The sequence below is a fragment of the Crassostrea angulata genome, chromosome 9, assembly GCF_025612915.1.
Source record: "Crassostrea angulata isolate pt1a10 chromosome 9, ASM2561291v2, whole genome shotgun sequence".
NCBI classification, from domain to species: Eukaryota; Metazoa; Mollusca; class Bivalvia; order Ostreida; family Ostreidae; genus Magallana; species Magallana angulata.
In genome coordinates this window covers 11898641-11923177 of record NC_069119.1, presented here as the reverse complement: position 1 = coordinate 11923177, position 24537 = coordinate 11898641, and the positions used below count along the sequence as shown (strand labels likewise).

At 33.3% G+C, this 24537-nt stretch overlaps 1 protein-coding gene and 1 long non-coding RNA gene across 4 annotated transcripts; both read right to left on the bottom strand.

Moving 5' to 3' along the window:
* Positions 1–433: 433 nt before the first annotated feature.
* Positions 434–23574, bottom strand: LOC128162358 (uncharacterized). Of its 3 annotated transcripts, none has more exons than XM_052825517.1 (5): positions 23417–23512; positions 23052–23203; positions 20806–20895; positions 20275–20442; positions 434–1003 (listed from the first exon to the last, which is right to left on the bottom strand). In XM_052825517.1, the coding sequence occupies exons 2-5, from the start codon at positions 23185–23187 to the stop codon at positions 792–794; spliced, it is 606 nt and encodes a 201-aa protein (XP_052681477.1). In that variant the 5' UTR covers positions 23188–23203; positions 23417–23512; the 3' UTR covers positions 434–791. The 3 variants fall into 3 exon arrangements, with proteins under 3 accessions (XP_052681477.1, XP_052681476.1, XP_052681475.1); XM_052825516.1 differs by lacking the exon at positions 23417–23512 and adding an exon at positions 23532–23574 and having other exon boundaries at positions 435–1003; XM_052825515.1 differs by having other exon boundaries at positions 436–1003; positions 23442–23543.
* Positions 15720–20257, bottom strand: LOC128162359 (uncharacterized). Its single transcript, XR_008240642.1, has 5 exons — positions 18995–20257; positions 16635–16701; positions 16345–16476; positions 16066–16149; positions 15720–15807 (listed from the first exon to the last, which is right to left on the bottom strand). It is a non-coding gene; the product is annotated as an uncharacterized LOC128162359 (long non-coding RNA).
* Positions 23575–24537: the final 963 nt, after the last annotated feature.

The window sequence follows — 24537 nt, the reverse complement described above, 5'->3', positions numbered from 1 at the left end:
TTCCATTTTAAATTTGTTAACGGTTTATATGATGAAATTATGGTGTACAGATTCAAAAAATTCTACATTTTGTAAAAATACATTTCTTCTTTAATTATTTTACATCAAACTGATCATGTTGATTGCATCTAGCTATCTGTATATCTTTATTGCCGATCATTCCTTTAAAAGGAATACTTGTAATTAAATTCACATACATGTATAAGAAAGTGAATGACCCCCCCCCCCCTTTTTTGGAACAATGTTAAAAACTGACTTGTATATGAAATCAGGAAATGCGACGTGAACCTTAAAGTAAGAATTAAACTATAACCCCCCCCCCCCCCCCCCCCCCCCCCCCACGGAAAAGGTTTTTCAAAGTTGTCTTTTTTTTTCTTTTTTTTTTTGATTTATTTTTTTATTTTAGTTTTAGAGCTTTTAATGGTTGGAAAAAATATAATCATAGAAATCAAAATAAGGATATTGGTTTTATCTGAATTTTTTTGGTCAAAATCATTCCACAAGACACAATATTTACTATTTTATCATAAGTTATTTTGTACAATCATGTAAGCTAATTTGATGGCATCAGTTTATACAAGGTAAATAACTCTTTCTATAATGCAAATCAAAATGTCGAACAGGGTAATAATTTGTTTCAAATAAATGGTATTGTTAACAAAAAAAAGATTAGACTTGTCATTCTATTTTAGTTATTGTAATGAAGTTTTCAAATTAAACAAAAAGAATTATGTCTGCAAATTTTATTGAACTGGAACTTTAGTTTGTTTTCTTTTTTATTCTCATGCAAATCAAATTTCACAAATAAAAGATATTGGAGCTTGAATCGGTAGTCCACCACACGTTCCATCGGCATTCATACCAAACGCTAATGTTGTAGGTCTAGTCGACGTTTTATAACCATCGCAAATGTAAGGCAAAGGGTTGCCGTTGTCAGTCAGCCATGGCGAGGAAACGGAACTTCTCGATCCATGAACCCAAAGGTCAACGATCGATTCTTGATCTGCAACAAATTAGAGCATTTTTTTCTAAACAAAAAAAAAATAACTATTGTAGAAACTATGTAAAAATATTAAAGATTTACATGCATGGAACTTTTCTTAACTAATGCATTGTTTAAGGAAGCTGTGTGATCAACAAATTAACCATTAGATCTACATGTACCTTTTAGATATCATAGCATAAAAAATTCCGTAAATTTTAGATTTTGACCATTGTCCTATATCTTTACATTAAGAACTTTTTCCCAGGCATGTATCATATCATCGAAGGAGGGATAGGGGCGCAGGATAGCCTTGCCCCCATCTCCACCACCACACTATTTTTCAATATTTTTTTTATTAATTTTACGTGTAGAACATTGAAATTTCATGGCGTCACCCCCATAAAAAAAAACAAATAAAAATAAGGAATTTTACTGTGAAACTGAAGTTATTTTTAACCCCCCTCCCCCTACATAGTATAGGAGCTAGGTTTTTAATGATTTGCCCCCTCTCCCTTTAATAACGATGCTACGTGGCTGTTTTTCGAACAAAGTTCAAAACGGTTTAAAATTGCCATGATCATTTAACACTCTTAAACCTTTCTAAAACAAAATACCGGTAGATAACCCAAAATAATAAAACAAAACAAACGATTAAAGCAAACCAACAAATCAAATTATATCGATCTAAGTTTTAGATCACACATTTGATTTCATACATTGTTGACGTTTAAGGAGAATACATATTGACCAAGCGTTCTTTAAATCTGTATATTAAGCTGTTCACTAAAATTGAATGGGATTTTTGAAAGCTGCACTTACAAGTAATTTCCATGGCAAAATAATCTAATTTTAAAGACAAACTTTTTAATCATTTCGCCGCTTCTTCAAAATAGACGGCATCCACGTCGAAGTCAACGTCTTAAGATGGCGTCAGAAGAAACTTTGACTTAGCAATTGACAAAAAACAAACTTCGTGCAGTTTTTATTGCAGCTTTAGTAATACGGACCGCAAAACATTAAATGGCAATATTGGACTTATACAGTTTACGTCAGTTTCACATTTAACAGTCAATACATTTGAAATGGGCGGGGGCAACTTGACGTGGACGTCTGAGAAAATATTGAATTGAAACTGATTATCTAAGGTCATCTGGCAATGCTCTGCCTTGTGTATAATATTCCCATATTTGCTGATTATTTACTTATTTATGAAATACAATGTTTATCACTCGCTTTGCTGATACTTTATGATTTTTTTTATAGCTTTTGTATAAACTCATATAGCTAAGCAGGGAAGTATACACATATACTACATGTGCCATAATATACATGTACGTTAGTATATACGTCACTGAGCCAAGCAAGTCAGAAACGCTGAGGTGGATTAAAAAATGCACCTCCCATAACTTTAGTTTCAATCCAATGTTTTCTCAGACGTCAGCGTCAATTTGTACCCACCCATTTCAAATGTACCGTAACAGGTAAAATTGAGGTAAGCTATATATTTCAAATCTTGCCATAATGCTCCGCGGTCTTACAAAGGAAAAGTGCCTTTGGACCTTAAAGAGTCCATAAAAATTCCAGAGCATTATAAATGATTTCAATGGAAAACATACTGATCTACAAGGATCTCGTGGATCCAAAAATCGGATGCAGAAAATCCTTGAGAATCAAACTGTGGAATTTCCACCATTTACATCTAACTTGCCACTACATCCCCGATCAAGATGGGAGAGTGAACTTTCAACATGCGCCCCACCAAAACAAAAAAAAAAGATACATATATAGTTATTAAATTATTGTAAAAAAAAATTATATCGCTGTGTAACAGTTTTTGTCACTTTTAAGTTTAGAATTAAAAGAAATATATATGTGATGTCTTCATTTAATTTTAAGTTTCAAATTAAATGAAGACATCACAAATATATTTCTTTTAATTTATAATTCTTGTAGTAAATTGTTCCTGACAAATATACACAATTAGATTTTAAAATTTTTAAGGGTTGACTAATATTCCTATTAAATGGTTTTGTATTATGACAAAAATGTACGACTATGTTTGATTTTTTTTTTCAAATTTGTGGATATTTCCTTACTAAAAAAGTGACAGCCAAAAATAAAACTGCATGGTAAAGAATAGAAATGGTACCCTCATCCAAACATACCTAAGGATGTGATGGATGGGGGTTATTTTCCGAATTAGCCGTAAGCTCCAGGTGTACTTTGTTTAAAGAAATCAAAATAAAAACTATTTGTATCACTATTGAATTCTTTTCACACAGGGTACAAAGGGCCTTACATATACCTGGCCACACTTTGAGTCCGTTTAAAGCAAACACAATAATTATATTATGTTCATGTTCTTAAATTTATTGTTTTAAAGTTAATCGTTTCTGCATCAAAAGAAATTCATGGGAGGGTATTAAAACCCCATAGCCTTACGGCTAATTCCAAAAAAAACCTCACATTCTTATGGATGCTTGGATGAGGGTTCCATTTTCCATCATTAAGATAGATCGTAAAATCGGTCCATCGACGAAAGTCAATCCACTTCCATAAGAATATCAATTCATGGGTGTGCTAAAAATAGTATTCTAATAATTGCTGCTCAATTCTCTTTTAGGAATGTTTCTGCATTTGCCAAATTTGCAGTTTTTAAAATGTCCTCAAGTTGCACACCTCTAGCAAAAGCTGCTGAGATAGAAGCACTTCTGTAAGAATGAGCCGAAAAAAACGTTCTCGTCAATACCAGCTACTTTCAATATTTCTTTCAGCCATCGAGCAACTGTACAAGTTGAAATTTCAAGTTTTAAATGAAACTAAGAATTTGCTCACTTTTTATTAAATCCTTTGTTTTTTTCTAAATAATATCGCAATATGTGTAACACACAACAACTTTTGTCAGAGAAGACTTTATTTTAACTATATAATTTTCATATAATGACCTGGTATAGAAGCTTTTTTTATTTATTTATTTATTTATTTTTTTTTGTAAATCAGAAATGGTGAACACCACGTATTAACCATTTCCAGACATATTTTTAATATTCAGTGATATTACATGTAATGTCTGAACCCTTTGAGCTTTAGTTAAATTTATCAGTGATGCCAGTGTTATAATCAAACTTTTTAAATTTAAATTCTCCACTGGGTAAAGAGATTTCAAATATGTCAAAACCTTACCAACATCCCATGTTGAGGTATACTTTGGTTAAGGTCTTTTTTTCATTAATCGTATTAGAAAATGATTGTGATTGAAAGAAAAAATTTCCAGTGACTGAAAGTGTCTGAGTTATTGCAGCTTGTATGCGTTAATAGTGTTGTATGAATAATTATTTTTGGCCAATTCTGATATATACATGTAACTATTTAACTGATTACTAGCTGGTTGCATTGGATTAATATCCCTTTGATTACACCAAAAATTCCACTTTGTCCAAACAAAGTTGTCTCCATTGATTTGAAATGCGCTCAATAGATTTCTCTGAAAGACCTCTGCTTTTGCGATTTCTCCTGATACCATACGAGCGAATAGAAACATTTTCCTTTTGTTCACAGGATGTAACTGATTGTTGTGAGTTAACCGCAGTAGATTTGGAATTACTGGTAAATGCACTAGAATTCCTATTAACATGTATAAAACACTTGATACCAGGGTTGTGTTGCCAATTTTGGTACAACTATAATTAACTTGTTCATCTGATCGTCTTCCAACTTCTGTAAAACTCTCCCAATCAGACAGAAGGGAAGAAAAATAAAAGGTTTAAAATCTGAGCAACTGACAGAAAATGCATCTGAAGTAAAAGCAAAAGGATCAGGAAACCAAGAAATATGAATTTCTAATTGTCTATCTAGTCTACATGCAAAGAGTTCCATGTCCGGATAACAAAAATATCCTAATCAGTATATAATTCATCAAAGACATTTTCATTCAATTTCAACTTCTGATGAATCACTGAAGGATCTAGACATGTAATCAGTAGTAACATTATTTTTTTCTGCAATATGAACAGCAGAAATTAGTATATTCTTATTATCACACCAAAGCCAAATTGTTTAGCCTCTTCAATTAATTATAATACATATCCACCTTGATTATTAATGTATGAGACAGCAGCATTATTATCTGATGTAATACAAATGTGTATATTTTTCATATTCTGACATAATTATAAACTCTGTAATACAAATTTGATAGCCGTAATTTTTAAAATATTTATATGCAAAACTGATTCTATTTTTGACCATCTGCCAATAGTGATTTCACCATTTATATTTGCACCCCATCCAGCTTTTGAAGCATCTGTTTCCAAAAAAATATCTACTTTTGGATCCCGTATCAGTTTCCCAATTATAAGTGTTATATTTTCTTTCCACCAAACTATTTCGTTCATAGATATATCACTTAACAACATTGATGCATCGCAATTGTTATTCTCTTTGGCCAAAGCTTGTACTTTATCTCTGTCTAAGTATCTAAAAAAGATAAAGCTCCTAGATGTATGGCATGAAGGGAGGAAGTAAATAATCCTAGTAGGAAAGCAACCTCTTAATAAAACACACGTTTTTGTTTAAAAGTAAGTTACAATAAGAAATGATTTTTTGAACTTTTCATCTGGTAGATATGCCATGAATTTGACAGAGTCTATAATATGACCTAAATAATGTATTTCTTAATATGGTATTAAAACCAAATTGTCTCTATTAAAAACAATTAAAATCCCAAGTTTTCTAACAACTTAACAAAACATTTAACATCACGTTCACATTTAGCAAAATTATCAGCCTGAATCAATGAGTCACCATTATAATGAAATGATGTTATTCCTTGCTGTCATATAAAAGCAAAAATAGGTTTCATCAATTTCGTAAAAACTCTGGGAGCTGATGCCAAACCAAAAATTAGTGCATTGCATTTATAAAGAACTCGTTTCCAGAAAAAATTCAAATACTTTCTGTCATTTTTTATAAATGGGTACCGACAAATAAGCATTCTTCAAATTAATACTGACAAAAAAAGAGTTCCCTTTAATTGAAGATAAAACCTCATCTTAAAATGGTGATATGTCATAAAGTTATTCCATTTCATTGATTTATCGCCGGTCTCAATTTGTCATTTTTCATTTCCACTATAAAAATATTAAAAATAAACTGATGTGCTTCAAAATTGCTTACACACATTGCATTTTATTCAGGTGATTTATAGCCTCTTGAGTTATTATGTCCATTTGTTTTTCAGTAAATTTGATAGGGACAGGTATTTTGTTTTGAAAAGGAATTTCATCAAACTCAATTTTGTAAACTAATATTGTATTAAGAATCCATAGATCTGAAGTTATCTTCTCCCATTCTCTTATCGTGTTTGTCGAGTCACGTTATGTCCGCCGTAACGTTATGTCCGCCGTCACGATAAGTCCGCCACTTTTTTGAAAAAATCGTCACGTTATGTCCGCCGTCACGATAAGTCCGCCACTTTTTTGAAAAAATCGTCACGTTATGTCCGCCATCACGAAATGTCCGCCACTTTTTTGAAAAAATCGTCACGTTATGTCCGCCATCACGAAATGTCCGCCACCTTTTTGAAAAAATAGTCATGTTATGTCCGCCATCACGAAATGTGCGCCACTTTTTAGAAAAAAATCATCACGTTATGTCCGCCTTTACAAAAATTCCGTATATTCCCCCAAAAGTCATTACCATATGTCCGCCGCCTTCAAATTTCAGAGAAATTGTATTAAATGCATGCACGTCGCTAAAAATGTCAAAAATGTAAAAATATTTCAAATTGCTAAATTGTGAAATCTTTAATTGTTTTTGTCAAGCATAATTTGGTATGGGATAACGCATTGTTTGACGGGGTGGGGTGGGGGGATGTCATAATCACATCAAACGATACAGAGAGACCACCTTTCAGGTAAAAGGGGGATGTGTACAATATATTTGCAACACCAATGAGGCATTTTCAACAGACACCAGAGATTCACACCTTTTGTTTTAAAACTGGGCAACACCGGATGTGTACAATATATTTGCAACACCTGTTATTTTGTTACAATGAAGCCAATTTCGACAAACACACGAGAATTGCACTATCTTAAATCAAAGATATTGTAATTGTACCTCAAATTTAATGATTTAAGCGCCATTACTTTCACTTCTAAACTAGTAAATTTTCATATATATAAAACTTCAAATATGAATAATCTATAATCTATTGAAATTTGAAACAATTAGATCTGCATTTTCTTAAAATGTTATTACATTATCATTAACGTGGACAATCATAATAAACACCATATAAAAAAAATCGAAAATAAACGAAACTATACATGTAATTATGAAAGAAAACTTAAAAACAGAAATTAAGAAAAACCAGACAATGAAAATTAAAGCGTATGTCTTGGAAGACTAAACATTATAATAACTTAATAATTGTTAAATTCATCCCTTCTAAAAGATATTTAAGTGAAGATATCCATATTTTTAATCATGAGTTGTCTAAAGAAAGACTTTTTTATAAATTGCAAGCATTGTGAAAATGTTTTGAATTAGATAAATTGAATGAAGTTGAAGTTACACGAATCGTTACGAAATCGTTGCCTTCTAAACGTTCACATTCTGCTTGAAATTTTATGAGGCTTTATCTTAGATAAGATATCAAGTTACTTATAAAACATAAACTCTTATTATCACAAGTTGTTTTAATTATTTTACACACGACGAAATTAATCATGTGACACTTACCTGGTAGTCTTCATTCTTCTTTTCAACCTGTCACGGGTCGCAGAAGGGGTCAAAGTGTATGCGTGTGTCTACCTGCGGCCAGGTGCAATAATCAGCACGTTCTCTATTGGATGATTCATTCACGTGATCATTTTAAAATTAATTTTAGAGGGATATGGATGACCTGAAAGACTCGATCCTAGATGCTAAATTGGGAATGACATTTCATATAAGAAGTAGTATTGATTTTCACTTTTTTCTTTTAATCTTAAAGTAAAAATAAACACATTACAAAGCCGACAAATTTAATTTTAAAATATGATTTTTTTTTAAATGTACCTTCATCAGTGCGGACATAATGTGACGCTCTTATTGATTAAAATTAATGGCGTGTATGTTCAGTGCGGACATAATGTGACGCTCTTATTGATTAAAATTTATGGCGAGTATGTTCAGTGCGGACACAAAGTGACGTTCTTATTGATTAAAATTATTGGTAAATATGTTCAGTGACGGCGGACATAATGATTAATTATGTTTAAGATAGACGAATATTTCGTAACATCGAACTTTAAATGGCGATTAAAAGTAAAAATAATGAAATTTATAAGGAGGCGGACATAATGTGACGATGTTAAAAAAAAGTGGCGGACATTTCGTGATGGCGGACATAACGTGACGATTTTTTAAAAAAGTGGCGGACATTTCGTGATGGCGGACATAACGTGACGATTTTTTCAAAAAAGCAGCGGACATTTCGTGATGGCGGACATAACGTGACGATTTTTTCAAAAAGGTGGCGGACATAACGTGACGGCGGACATAACGTGACTCAACACGTGTTTGCTAAACAAGTTACTTTCATCTAATTATTCTTATGTTATCTGTACCCCGCTCTGCCTTGTCCTCGGTTGTAACCCGAGCCTCTTGACCGACTTGACCTGCCGCCTCTTCGAGAGTATGGATTGAACTGACTTTTCCTTCCTCGGAAGCTCATTTTCTCCCTGAAGTTTTTTTTTTGATTGGATAATGCGAGGAAAATCAGATGTTAATTGCTTGTTTTTTTAGGCATTGGAACTCTCTTTTATACGTTTTGTAATGTCAGAGGGGAAAAGCGTTTTTTATTCAAATGGGGCTGTTGCAGCACACAATTGTTGAAATCTTTTATGTACATGTACAAATGGCCTTAGAAGAAAGCGGCGTCATTTATGCAACTCGTACATCGTATTGCACGCAAGCGTAACTGCATCTGAAACACATTGTTGGCTTTTTTTCATTTCAAGTTTGTTTGTCTTAAACATTTTGGACAGTGAAATCATGGGGACTATAAATAGCTCGAGAATCTTTTGCGCATCTTGCAATGGTTTGCCTCTTTGTTTGACATTAAAAAATACACAGATTTTGGAATGTATTAATGGTGGAACAAAATTTTCAAAGTATTCTGAAATTTTGACTTCATCTTAATATTTTGACACATCAGCCTTTCAGGTACAAACGATTTTAATGAGCTTAGCCATTTTTTTTTCGAAATTGACTCTGAAAAATTTGTTTCATCTTGAATTATTTTTGGCACTGATATTTCAGAATTATCATCATCAAAGACCACCCTGGGTCATTATTATTTGAGAACAAATCTGTTTCGTTATTTTGTTCGCCATGATTGAAATCCGATTTCCGTTTTGCATGTTCGTTTTAACCTCCGAATCTGACGCAAATAACTGAAAAATGTCCTTATTACACAGGTAAAATTGCAACATATGTTCAACATATGTTTAACATATGTTGAACATACGTTCTGAAACATATGTTCGCCATAAAAACGAGCACCATATGTTAAACATATGTTCATAAACATATGTTCATCATATGTTTAACATATATCAAACATATGTTTTGATAACCATATGATTACTATATGTTTATAAATATATGTTAAACGTATGTTGAACATATGTTAATTTCATTTTATTGTTTACTCATTTTCTTTATCCTTTGGGATTATTTACACAACATGTATCACATATGTCTTATGCATATTTGAAAATATGCCTTTAATTATTATACACGCACTTTCTAAAGAAAGGTCGGGTATATTGTTGTTACCCCGTTCCGTCCGTCCGTCCGTCCGTCCGTCCGTCTGTCACGTTTTACTTTCTCAAACTGCTCCTACATCTTATAAACCAGCAAACTGAACTCTTGGAGTTTGATTTGGGGTATCATGTTGTTTTGTAAAAAGGTTTCAAAAATTCTCGGTTAGTCCTGGGGGTCAAATTATTGGTAAAAAATGACGTTTTTTCACAAAAAACCTTCTTCCTCGAACTCCTCCTACATTTTCAACAGTAGACAAATCATCTTTTGGAATATGTTATAGGGTATCCTATAGATGCGCAGTAAGGTTTCGGAATTTTCAATTTTGTCCTGGGGGTCATTTAATGGCTAAAAAATGTCGTTTTTTTTTACAAAAAAACTGGTTTCAAAAACGTCATTTTTTTTGGCAGTAGCCAAATGATCTTCTAGAATATGATTGGGGGTGTCATATTGAGGCATGATCAAGTTCCAGAATTTTTTTTTTTTAATAAGGGGATCAGTGGGCAACAAAAAATGACGTTTTTTGGCAAAAAAAAAATATGGTTCCCAGAACTCCTCTTACAACTTTTGGAGTAGCTACGTCATTTCTTGGGATATACATGTAATTGGGGCTGTCCTATAGATGTGCAATAATGTTTTAAAAATTTAAATTTCATCCAGGGAGTCAAATAGTAGCAGAAAATTGACGTTTATCACTAAAAAAACAAACATTGATCCAAGAGCTCCTCTTATGATTTAATGGATAGACAATCATATCTTGGGATATGATAGGGACTGTTCTATAGATGTGCAGTAAGGTTTTCAAAATTTAAATTTCATCCAGGGAGTCAAAAAGTAGCAGAAAGTTGACATTTATCACTTCAAAAAAACATAGATCCTAGAACTCCTTTTATGATTTAATGGATAGACACATCATATCTTGGGATATGATAGGAACTGTTCCATAGATGAAATTAAATTTAACCCTGAGGCCCATTACCTACCGGTACATACCTTTTGATGCCCTTTAAGAATCAAGAATATATATGGTTAAGGGGTGGGGATCTCAACCGTTTTCGAGATATTCGTGCACTTCCTGTTCAAGGGGGGTCATGACCACCCCGGGGGCCCATGACCTACATACCGTTTGATGCCCCTTGACACAAGGAACAAGAATATATATGGTTTAAGGGTGGGGATCTCAACTGTTTTGAAGATATTAAGGGACTTGCTGTTTGAGGGGTCAGGACCACCCACAGGGCCCATGATCTACATAACATGTGATGCTCCTTGACATCAGAAACATGAATATATATGGTTTAGGGGTCATGATTATAACAGTTTCTGAGATATATGGTAATTTCAAATTCCTGGGGGGTGGGGATGACCCCAGGGGTCAGATCTAATAAACCCTATATATTGCCAGTAACAGCCAATATATGATTATGAAAACCCTATATTATTATCTTTGTCCGTTTTTAAGTTACCATTTACAATAGAGTCTACGATTCTTCCTACAAAGTTCAATGTTAGACCCCCACCCTTTTGATACCCCCCCCCCCTCCCCCGAAAAGTGGTTGTCTAACCCAAAATGAGAAAAATCAAACCAGGGTGCACAACTAGATATGCAGGCCTATCATATCCTAGAGTTTTGTAAAATTCTGTTCAGCCATCTCTGAGAAACAAGTTCAGAGCAGGAAAGAAGAAAAAGAAGATGAATAATAATACATGTACCGTATTAAGAACCGTACAAAAACAATAAGTCTCCAAATTTCATTCGGGAGACTTAATAATAAAGATTAAATAGAGATAGGATCATCAAACATCAATAATTTAAAGATAATTGACAATTTCTGATTCTAAGGGGGTCAGGATGACCCCTTAGGGTCATGACTTACATGCCATAATGATCTGATGCGCCTGCATGACGTAAGGAGGAATAATATCTTTGGATTAAGGTGGGGATCTCAATGGTTTTTATGATATTTAATAATTTCAGGAAGAGCACTTGGGATCATGACCTACATACCATCTTAAATGCCTTTTGAACAAAGAAACAATAATATAATATGTTCATGATATATGATTCAATTTAAGAACCTTATATAGATCAATCATCTGTTTTGTAATACTTCCTATGTATATATACATGTACATGTATTTAAAGTTTGTGTTTTGTTCTATACTGTTCATGTTCATGACTGTAGTATGGCTTAGTCTTATTTTAAATTACATTAAAAAAAAATTGTCAAATATATGACTTGGAACCCCCACTCCCAAACAAACTCAAGTATAAACTGTTCTCCCCCCCCCCCTTCCCTTGTCGAATGATCTATTAAAATCAAAATATAATTTGCGTGTCTAAAAGCTTTTATAAACTGGTAAAAAATGTTATTCTTAAAAAAAAATTATATTACACCTTGCATAATTGACAAATGATCTATTGAGATATGATCAGAGGTCATATTTCTACCTTGGGATCAATAAGTAGTATTCATTGACAAGTTAAAATTAATAACAATAAACGATTCAAATTATAAATGTTTATACTCCACATTCACCCCCCTCCCCCCCAATCTAACCTGGTTATAAAGATTCAGTCTTCTTAATACATTCTTACATGTGTACAGTAGCAAATTTTAAATCATTTCTTGATTGCTTTTTCTCTCGTGATTCACATTTACATTTTGGAAATTGCTTAATTCAATTTTTAAGATTTATAAACAAAATGTTATATGCATCACTTCCATGTGTATTCGCCTATTTGGGGCAATTGTAAAGTCTCCTAAACAAAGCAGTGACATCATTAGGCTAGGATTTACCCACATGGATCAAACACTACTGTATAACATATGAATAAGATAAAATATACATTATTATTTCTAGTTCTAAAATGTCAGAGTGTCTCCAAGGGGGCATAATCTACATACAATTTTATGCGCAATGACACAAAGAGCAAAAATAAATTATATTTATATTAGGGATGAGGATCTCAGATCTCAGAAGTTAACAAAATATACAGTGTATCATATCATTTCCTATTTCATAAAGGCAGGGGGGGGGGGGGGGGGTTAAAGACAACACCTGGGGGTCATTAATGTACTTTACACCATTTGATGCATCATAATGACATTAGAAGATATTTTGTATTTTCCTGTTTCGTGGGGTCAGAACAGTCCCTAAGGTCATGACCTACATTGTTTTTAATGCATTATAATACATTAAGAAAGAAATACTCCTTCCTTCCTATTATAACTCATATAAAAATGATAAGTGTCTACACCTACTTACATGTAATACACAAATTTAATAAGAAATTGTTTATACAGGGTCAATATGGGGTCAACTCAATACTGCATGCAGTCTGACAAATGAAAAAAAAATAACTTTTGCAACTAAAATGACAGAAACTTTACAAATGCGATAGGATAGGTAACGATGATAAGCTTATTTAAATATTAAAAGATGATGATACAGTATGCTGTCAAAGGGAGATCACATTTAGAAAGTGAAAGTAGAACTTATATATGTATGCTGGCATCTCATTATATTATGCTACTGCTACTACATGTATTATGCTTACCTAAATTGGTCAACATCATAATGATAATCCAATTAAAACACAATAATGAATTCCTTTAGCTGATCTTAATTAATCCTTTTCTGCATACGAAAAACACAGACATGCATGTATGGGTGTTGCTAAAACGCGGAACGGAAAACGGAACGGAAAGCGGAACGGAAAGGAAAATATCATCACATTTATTGCTTAAAAAGGGTATAGACTGGCCAGAAACGACTTACTTTGTATCTTTTATTTATATCTAATGAATGATTATCAACACGTTGTTATCTGATTAATATTCATATGAATGTCTATCAATTATAGCATTGTATTCATTCGGCTTTAGTTGAGTACGGAAACGGAAAAATCAAATGTATACGAATTGTGAAACATTAACATGATTAAACGAGCAAATTACCTATAACTTTTTACTTATTTTTCTTATATGGTATTGCTGGCATAACAGCGTAACGTACACAGTTAGTGAAAGCGTTTTATGCGTGTTTTGAGTATTTTTATATTTCAAATATGATGTACATGTATATACTTACATCAAAATTGAATTTTCGGTGTTCTAGACGATCTTTTATCATACAGACGATACAGTATCATTGAGATGGAAGAACAAAAACCGTAGGACTGACGACATTAAAAATTAAAATACAGTTAACATTAAAATACCCGGTAATTTGTGAGACTAGTAATTTGTGAAACTAGTATTTTTAGCAATGCAATTTTGTTTACGTTTGCATTACTAAGCAGTTGTTTATTCCAGCAGCTATATACATATGATCCGAATAGAGAGCTCTAGAAGTTGCCTGGTTTGATTTTCCGATTATATATTGGGACTATAGTCTGTCGATCCCAAAATATTCATGCAGCACATTTGGACGATTTATAATGGAAAATGTTGACATCTTTTCTCCATTTGGAAGTCACTCAGAAGACCTTGCACAATTTTTCAACACTATCATCCGGGTCTGTTGAAATGCAAAACCCCGTAGACTTCTTTATTTTTAGCCGTGTATTTATACCAGCTGATAAGCTAGAGAGGACGTTTTAAAGAAAGAATAATGAGAATGTTTAATGCTTCTAAAAGAGAATTGCTTGAACCCTGAGGTATATATAAATATACAGCAAAAAGTGAATCGAGGATATTTTGGGACAGAATATATTGGTCAATGCACGTACTGTTAATTTTGAGGAAATAAATATTCTTAAATAAATAATCTAATATTGCTAATCTTTCAACAAAAATTAAAAAGGTACATAAAGTATATCGTTTTAGCATGATTATCAAATCTATGAGGTAAATAACATTAGATAAGATTTTCCGTTTTCCCTTCCATTCCGCTTTCCGCTACATTTTCCGTTCCGCGTTTTAGCAACACCCATGTATATATACACGTGAACCCATCTAATCGAAGAGCTGGGTAAAACTAGTACCCGCTAATGAGACATGCAGACCTGTGTTGTGTACGTAACTTCAGACAAAGATCATTCATTTGTAACATGCATGTATTTTTATGACCTATTCTTCAAATCCACATGCACTATTTTATTAGGTAAATAACAGCTTTAAGGTGGTGCAGGACACCTGCATATTGTAATGTACATGTATACAAACAATAAAGTATATTAAATATTGATTGAATATTTACCCCCCAAATAATGTTACCTAACATTGAAGCGCAATGGGTTTGAGCGTTTACATGTCTGTAAGAGCATTGGGGTCCAAGGTGTATTTTTGGTAATTTTACAATTGATATAAATGAATTTTCATGGGGGAGGGGGGGGGGGGGGGGGTCTGGACACCTCACTCCCACCCCTTCTCTAAATCTGTGCACACGATGATGTTCATGTAGGCACACAGAAGCAAATCTAAAACCGGCAACCGCCACGGGGAGGGGGCATAATTTAATTTTTAATTTTGTTTGTAATAATCATGTAGACCATTATACTTTCTATGACATAAAATGTTAAGATTATTGATTAACTGAAAATTCACTGCAAACAGTTCTACCCCAAATTGCACATAAAGTGCTGCTCATGTCACGATGTTAACTATTATCATATGGGAAGGGATCTCATCCTTCAGTTATGAAAATTATAAATTTTAATTGTATTACCGGAGCTTGCATATAGCCTTCATTTTTAATTAAACTGGTACAAAACAGTGTTATTTAGGGGCAAACACATGGTGCGGGTATCACTGTCTAATGACAGCATCTAGTTTTTTTTGTTCATTGTTGATACAAATTCTCTTCCCGAATTACCCTCTTCAACTGATTATCCTGTTTTTACAACACTGAATCTTTTTAAAAATTGCATTAATGTTGCAGCTCCAGTTATCTGATGAAAAAAACAGAGATAAAAATTCATGTAATTTTTATTGTTGCAAATATCATATAGTCAAGTTTGTTATTCTCCTGTAAATGGTTCTCACTCACTGCAGCTTTAATTGTTTCTGTAAAAGAAACAGAGAGAATATAAAACTTTTGAAAATGGTTTATAAGTTAACAATTGCCTCAGACGCTCCATTATTAAAACAAAAGTTTGAAGAGTATCAAGATCAAGTTGCAAATACAACATAAGTTAAGTTTTTTCATTCTGTTTCTAAAGTAAATTTTGTTGAATACTTAAATTATTTGTAAGTTCTGGAGAGAGAGAGAGAGAGAGAGAGAGAGAGAGAGAGAGAGAGAGAGAGAGAGATTTATAACTGTACCTCTAATTCATTAATCCCACTTTTTGCCCAACTTCTTTTTCGATGTGTTGTTTATCATTTGACAAGTCAAGTCTAAACTTCTGTCTAAAATGTTAATACAAATGCAAATACAACCATCAGAACTTTTGAAATTTTGCAAATTAAGAAGTGGAAAACCATTAATATATTTGTGTTATTTCTACAAAGTGAGATTTTAAAATCTTACAAAAAATCATTAGAACTAAAAATTTTATAATTAGCATCAATCATACAGTCAGAGCCATATTTAAATTTAATTACCATAACTTGTATAGCAAATGTTGTGCAGATATCTTTGAGCTCAGGAAGAATATCCTGGATCTTTCATCACTTCATCGTCTTCAGACTGCATCCAAGAAATCTTACAAACCTCTGCACTACTACATCCATTTACTACAAATTATAATACTCTGTCAAACAGTGTCACTCATTACATGTGTATTTGATATTCATTGAATCTAAACTTTACTATAATAATATTTCAAGTTTAAAAAATATACATCATGCTGCAGTTTTGAAAGTGTAAGAAATTTTTATAATTATGTACTTACTTCTTCAAAATCTCCGACACTGTGTTATTTGATGCCATCTGTGATGTGTCCACTAGTCACTGCATTCCTAAAATAAAAACACTTTTTTTCAATTATAGTAGCATGTTATAAAAATTACACTATAAATATTGATAAAGATTTTTGGGACAACTGCACTTTACCGGTAAGTACAAAATATATGGAAATAGCACGTGCTCTTCCTATATAGTAGAGTCACGCGTTAGCGTGACGATTTCGTTAAAACGGCTTTAAAATGCAAAACTAACCTGTTTTTTGAACTCCTCGTTGGTTTTTTAATTAATAAACTTCGTTTTATTAACGAAGTATATTAACGAAAATTAGCAGGATAACGTAAATAAATACTGATAGTGTCAATTTCTAGACTGCATTCCAAAGGCATGACGTTGCTAGTCACGTGACACTGTCTTTATATCTGATTGGATAACAGGTAAGTGACGTCTGCATAAGTTGTAAACACAGCTGATTTTGACAGTAGCATGCCATTCGTTTACGACGATATCTATGAATTTTGTAAAAATAGGCGATTTCTGATTGATTGGCTACAAACAAAAGGTTTGTTGGGGAATTTTAACGGTTTATGTGACCACTGTTCGGAGGGATCGCTACATTTATTAGAAGATAAATCGTACAGTAAAGATGGTGTAGTGTGGCGTTGCACGAATAGAAAATGCAACAAAAAAGTGTCCGTTAGAGAAGGATCCTGGTTTTCAGGGAGCCACTTACTTTTGGAACAAATTGTAAAACTCACTTACTATTGGGTCTACGATCTTCCCAACGACTTTATCTCCAGGGAATTGCGCATAGGAAGTGATCACACTGTTGTTGACTGGAAGAATTTTTCAAGGGAAGTGTGTTTATCAATTTTGAAATTAGATAATGAAAAAATCGGGGGACCCGGTCGAACAGTAGAGATCGATGAGAGTAAGTTTGGAAAACGTAAATACCACCGAGGTAAGAGAGTTGACGGTGTGTGGGTTTTTGGAGGAATAGAGAGGGAAACTAAAAAGTGTTTCTTTGAAGTTGTTGAAGACAGGAGCGCCAACACGTTAATTCCTATTATAAAGAAATACATACTACCAGGTACAACCATTCTATCGGACTGTTGGAAGGCCTATTCGTCTATTGAAAGTGAGGGATACCAACACCTTACAGTAAACCATTCCATCGAATTCAAAAACAAAGAAACTGGCGCATGTACAAATACTATAGAATCAACTTGGAATGCAGTCAAGAAATCCCTACCCAAAACTGGAACTGTGAAATCTCTATATGACTCATACTTAATAGAATACTGTATAAGAAAGAAATACCTACAAAATACCGACGATAAATTTACAACCTTTTTGGACCTTGTAAAACGCGTTTTCCCCTGTAAAAAAAGAACCCCTCTAACGGAAGTACAACTAAATCAACCCACCTCATTGTCTCAAGAAACGTTAAATGGAAGCCTTGACTTATTTGATTGAAGGTAAGTTAAACATCTTTATAAAATAGATGTAGTTTAGGTCAATTTTATTTTATTGGGGGCTGCCGCCCCCAAACCCCCGCTTTAATAAAGCTCAAACGCCGCTTGGCTTTCAAAATTATTTGTTATTTCCGTTATTATGGGGGCTGCTGCCCCCATACCCCCGCTTAAATTCTCATAAAATGTCTATTATGGCTTAAACATTCGCCGGCTTTCACATTCTCGCCTCACCAACAATCAAAATGGCGGCGCCCATAATTGTTGATTCGTTGCTAAGTTAGAAGGCCGCCCCATCTCACGCGCGGATCTAAAATCAAAATGGCGGCCGTACCGGTAAAGTGCATTCTACCCAATAACGGATTTAAAACAGCAATAGAAGACATACTCGTTGCTTTGCAATGACCTTTGATCTAGTTTGAGGGCTACTTTCACTTTCCAAGTTTTTAAATGCGTCTGATCTTAATATATCTTTCAAATCTACATTTTATCCTTGTTAACCATTAAACTTGTTAGGTCTAAATAAACTACTGACAGTAAGCTGTTGAGTTGTAGCTTTGTGTGAAGAAATTTACAGACCTAACCTTTTCTGAGATATTCTACATTCTGTCATTCGTAAACATGGTAATAACTGTATGATTTATTCACTGTATTTTTAAGAAGAATTTCAACAGCTTTAGATGTTCAGTTATAGAGCTGGTTTTTAAAAAGTTTAACAACAATGATGACCGTCGGTTGTTGACATTACATTATTTTATACTGAAGACTACAGTATGGTTTTTCAATCCGAATTTTCTAGAAGAACACAACTACAGCCCGTAGATTGACTCATTGCCACTATATAATTTTAAATAGGTAAATGAAAACGCATTCTTACCTTATAAATACAAGTTAAAATCCATCCTGCAGATTGATCTTCTGCCTCCGTGACGTAAAATATGACGTATGTTTATGAACACTAAATTTAAAACCGATTCAGGCTTAAATACGGATTTGTTAACGAAACACTTCATATGAAAAAAATGCATGGCTAATGTTGATTATATAATTTGTTTATACACGTATTCATAACTACATATAAAAATTAAATAGCTAACAAACATGTCAAATCAACATAACGCAAATTGAAAACATATGCTGATCATATGTTTTAAACAAACATATGTTCAAAATATGTTAAACATACGTTGAACATATGATTACTACAAATATATGTTCAACATATGTTTTGAGTCTGGAATATGTTTAACGTATTTTTCAAACATATGTTAACAATATTTTTCAAACATATGTTCAACATACTGTGAAAAATTCATATGTTTAACGTAGGTATGTTCAACGTATGTTCAACATATGTTACTCGAAACATATGTTGAACATATGTTGCAATTTTACCTGTGTAACATTTTCATTTTCTGATATGGAGTCAGCTGGCTGTTTCTGAGCTGTTTGGCATTCTACCATATATGAAAGGGAGTTTTCACGAACACCCGAATTTTTTTCAACTTTCGAAAAGAAATGGTACTGCAGCGCAGTAAAGAGTTCTGTCATACACTGCCTGAATGACCCACTACAGTTGGCATTTTACACGAAAGACTCGAAGTTTGGTCAGGTAAGACTTTATATACCCTGGGTGAACAGTGTTCAATATTGATAGAAATAGCTTTAATTAAGGTACACGTAGACTAGTGTTACACGATATTCTAGAGTAAAGCCTGGATGCTCAATAAGGGAAATATAGCTATTCCTGTGAAAAAATGATAATTGTTTCGTAAAAAATATAATAACCGAAGAGAACCGAATAAATGAAGGTATTGGTTTACATGTATCTGAACGCGATGGTGCGCTAACGCAAGTGGTCCAATCCGGACACCATACTTAATGAGAAAACAGCGCGATGCGAGAAACGAGATTGATCGTTACGTTTAGATCAATCAAAATCACACTACATTGACAGCACTAACCCAGAGGACTTGAGTGCGCTGACCTCAGACTTTACCTTAGGTAAATGTAGTTGAAAATACCATGGTAACTCACACATCCCTTGATAACGCGGGCTGTGTACATGTAGTTTTCTGTACAATGCTAACAACCTCCTTCACTTTTGTGTGAATTTCTAATTGAAAGAAGATTCATTTTTGTTAAGGTAATGCTTACTTAGTAAGGAGACCAATTTCGTAAACTCTGCTGCAGAGTTTATTAGCAGGAGCCGCCCTCCATCATTAGCACACTGCTGTTTGGCATCAGCACTGTTCTTACTTTCCTTATACAGACGATAGCAGCCCATCACTGGGTCGCTGATATATCCCGGTGCAGTGCACGAATCTGAATTTGAAATTATTACATATTTGCAAACAAATGTGTAATCTTAAATTGTGCATTCATAAGAAATTAAATGTAGCAGAGTATTTTTTTGTATAATTTATAATTAGGGAGAAAAGTCTCTCTCTCTCTCTCTCTCTCTCTCTCTCTCTCTCTCTCTCTCTCTCTCTCTCTCTCTCTCTCTCTCCATGAAAAACATCCCGACAACTAAACTATAATACATGTAGGCTTACTGAAAATTAAAAGAAGGCCAAAAAATGGGTAGATGATTTAAAACAAGAAGAAAACTTGGTGAAACAAAAATAAGTTTTTAACTTATACAACATTTTCTTTTATCAGCTAGGGAGTAGTTAACCTGTGCACTACCTTCCGCTTTCTGTTTTCTAGGAAAGTTCAAGACAAGAACAGCAGTCGTCAGTGTTGCCAACTCTTCTGGACTAAAGGTGTAGCCCCCGTCTGAATGAAATAAATGAAATCAAATTTTACAGTTAGCTATTGCTGTTAATTTCTAAATAAATTACAAATCTAGGAGTTAAAAATTATTTGCGTAATAGATTTTATTTTATTTTATTTATTTTGTAAAATCAAAAAATGTTTATGGAATTCCATAAACGACAGCTATCTGTCAGCTGCCAACTGCTTTCTGCCTACTGCCAACTTGCTTACCCCATAATTGCTTACTGCCAACTGCTCACTGCCAATTGCTTGTGAATGGTCTTGTCTCAGAAATACAGGCAAAAGTGGAATTTAAGACAGTGTTTTTAATGTTTCTGACTATATTCCAATCTTGTGAAGAAACAGGTCTGGTATTATTTCTTAACGTAAAACGTAATGTAAAAAAAAAAAAAAGCCGATATCTCAGTATGCCATAAAATTTGATAATTATGATATGTGAACATCAAATATGCTATAATTAAATGAGGTTCATTTAATTAAACGTTAGTTTTTTCACTGTTTTTGTCGTAATTTGAAATCCTGATTTGCATTGCTCTATACGCGATATTGTTACCAGTATCCCCGTGAACAACTTCAAGCAAAGAATTTGCATTGAGAACGATAGATTATAACCGCCAATGCTGTTAATGGCTTTTAAAAAAGTGTTTTGACCACCCTGGTGTGAGCAGATTAAATTAAACTCTTAAGTGTAGTGTTGTATGTTTAACATTTATGATTTTATTTTTACAGTTGTTGTGTTACTTTAAGTATAACTTTAAAAAACGTAATAAATTTCCCAAAGCACGTTCCATAGCCTCATGTAACGTGCTTGGGAGCAATAGATTAGGATGCAACATCGTCTCTGAGGCAATTTCAGAAAACTTGCTAGATGAGCCCATTACAAAAATCATTTTCAGTTGCCTGGATATTTTGATACATTTCAAGAATGTTTATGTATAAATCCTTTTTTATATCGTAACAGCCAAATACTTGTGGGTTGCTAGATAAAAAAAAAATGGACGACTCGATGGACGAAGTGTATTTCGTTTTCTAATTCTATGATTATTTAATGTGTTTATCACTCTTTCTAGATCATTATGGATGGCGGGAATGAAACAAAGTCTCAGACATCATATATGGATAGCTTCAGAGAAATCAAGATCTCCACTATATCTCATGTCTTTCAAAAGTAGTAAACACGAGTTAATGTACGTTTCTTTAAGATTCCTCCACCACATATCTATTCTTTTATAATTGAGAGAACTCCCTGTAAAAAAACACAGTTTTCCGCAAAAGCATTGTTATTTTCAGTGAATCGACAATTTTTTGTTCCAGCATCTACTCTTAAAATAGGTGGCATACTGTGTACCCTTTTTTAAAAGTCTTAGACCTATCTATCAATCCCTCCTTTCTCAAAAAAATGACTGCACATGCGCTTAACCAAATAAAAAGATAAAGAAAGCAATTTGCAGTGAACAGTTGGCAGTAAGCAATAAGCAGTTGGCAGTAAGCAATAAGCAGTTGGCAGTAAGCAGTTGGCAGTAAGCAATAAGCAGTAACCAGTTTGCAGTCAACAGCTAGCAGGTGTATATGTAATTTCATATTTAACATCAACAAAATAATTTTCTTCATCTTTCTGTCAGTTGTAAACTATAAAAAAAATTGCAAAGAAATGAAATCATCTAGATTTTTTTTTTCATTTGATACGAAGCAGAGGAATTACGGGATTAAGTACAAAAACATTTAAAGCGCAAAATGCTTATCGTGGTAATTTTTACAGCAACAAATGTACATTTTTATGCTTAAACAATGTCCACGGTGCTTTTTTACGTGCATCATACAAGATATATTCAATATTAAATTTTCATCAGACTGTTCAATAATCAAATGCTAGTTGTTTAATGATACAATACTGAGTCTGTGATACTAGTTAATACATTAGGCGGAAATGAAAGGGCCTTTGTCTTGCTAAGATTCCGTTATGCTATGTCTACTAAAATAAAGAAAAAAATGTGAAATATACAGAAATTACATTGTATTAGCTCTTGTTAATTTCAAAAAGCCATGATTGAAGGGCCTACAATAAAATAAGACAGGCCTTCGTCTCGTTGCCGTTGAATACAACTACCCAAAGTCCAAGCTCTTGGAAAAATGGATTTAAAATGTTCCGTACTTACAGTATGACGCAGCAAGAGCCGAACCAACCAACACTCCACTCAGAAGGACACGGTTGTTTGTTGTCATGGCAACAGTATTCATTATCATGTATGATGTCACAGTGGATATCACTACATACTTCATCAGATTTTTCATCGCCGGATTAATTAATCTACAAAATACATTTTTAATTTTTTTTATTCATTTTCATAGTGAATCGATCATATGCATTTTTTTCCAAATTAAAATTTACACTAGATAAAAGATTATTTTCATTTACTCGGGAATGTTGTTACACTGTGCGTAATTTAACTAGTATATAGATATAAATCGATCTTGATAGATTATCAGGTTATAAAGTTGTTATCTGCCACCAAAATATTACCAAAAAAAACCCCAAAGTATCCTACCTCCAAATCAACATCATCAACTAATCCCCAAAATTATCCCCCACCCTAAAAATGAAATCAAAATGATTGAAACAACTTGATTATACTGACCAGAAACCCTCGTTTGTGACGGGTATATGTAGTGACGACGAAGTGTCAAGTGACATTGATAAACTACGTTATAGGGAATGATATAGGTACATGTACATGTAACATTAAACACAGGGCTCGATCTCAGGTCAGAGACGGGAATCAGTTATAGATGCCGTTACAAGTATTAGGTAATGATAAACCAAATATCAACGTTTCCTCATTCGTTGGATCAGTAATCAACGAGTGGAAAACAATCCCTTACATAGATTTAAAATCTGTTTAATTTTTAACGTACATGAAAAATACTGAGAGAAAAGTTCCTCGTTTTAAAATAAAATCAAAACTAATGTTGATAAAAACGAAAGAATTAAGTAATAATGAATCAGTCTCTGTGTGTTAGAAAGTATTCAAATATGGTCAAGGTGATTGCACACATAAAAGCCCGAAAGGCTTTGAGGTATACTCTAATGATACATTATTCCCTTCCATATAAAGTTGCGCTGGTAGTCAGAATTTGTATTATCAATTAATTTTACCATTAACGAAGGATTTTAGGCGTCAAGTTATGTTATTATACTTTCATTATAAATACTGAAATCGAATTGGTTTAGCAGTATACAATCCAATTGAATAATGCAAAATAAAATAGAGCGTTTATCAAAGTGTGCGTCCAAGTATAATTAATTGCTAGCGCTATCGAGCGGAACTACGTTAGTCTTTTTACTGGAATACGCAGCTCAAATTCGCGGTAGAACATTTCGAAAATTCTTTTGTTGATCAACTGTGCCATGTCAATTTCTAATCTACATGCATTTAAAATCTGAAGTTTCGTGTTTTGTTGTAATTGCTAAAAAAGTAACTGTTACAGTACCTTAGGTCTTATAATAAAAAATCATTTCCAAAAATAAGATAGATAGTAGATTTTTCCATGTATACTTTGCAAGCTTGCAGGAAAGGCTCGAGAAGATACGACTGCAACAAACCAGTACAGTTGATTCTACCGACTTTTTTTTACCTCAAAGTT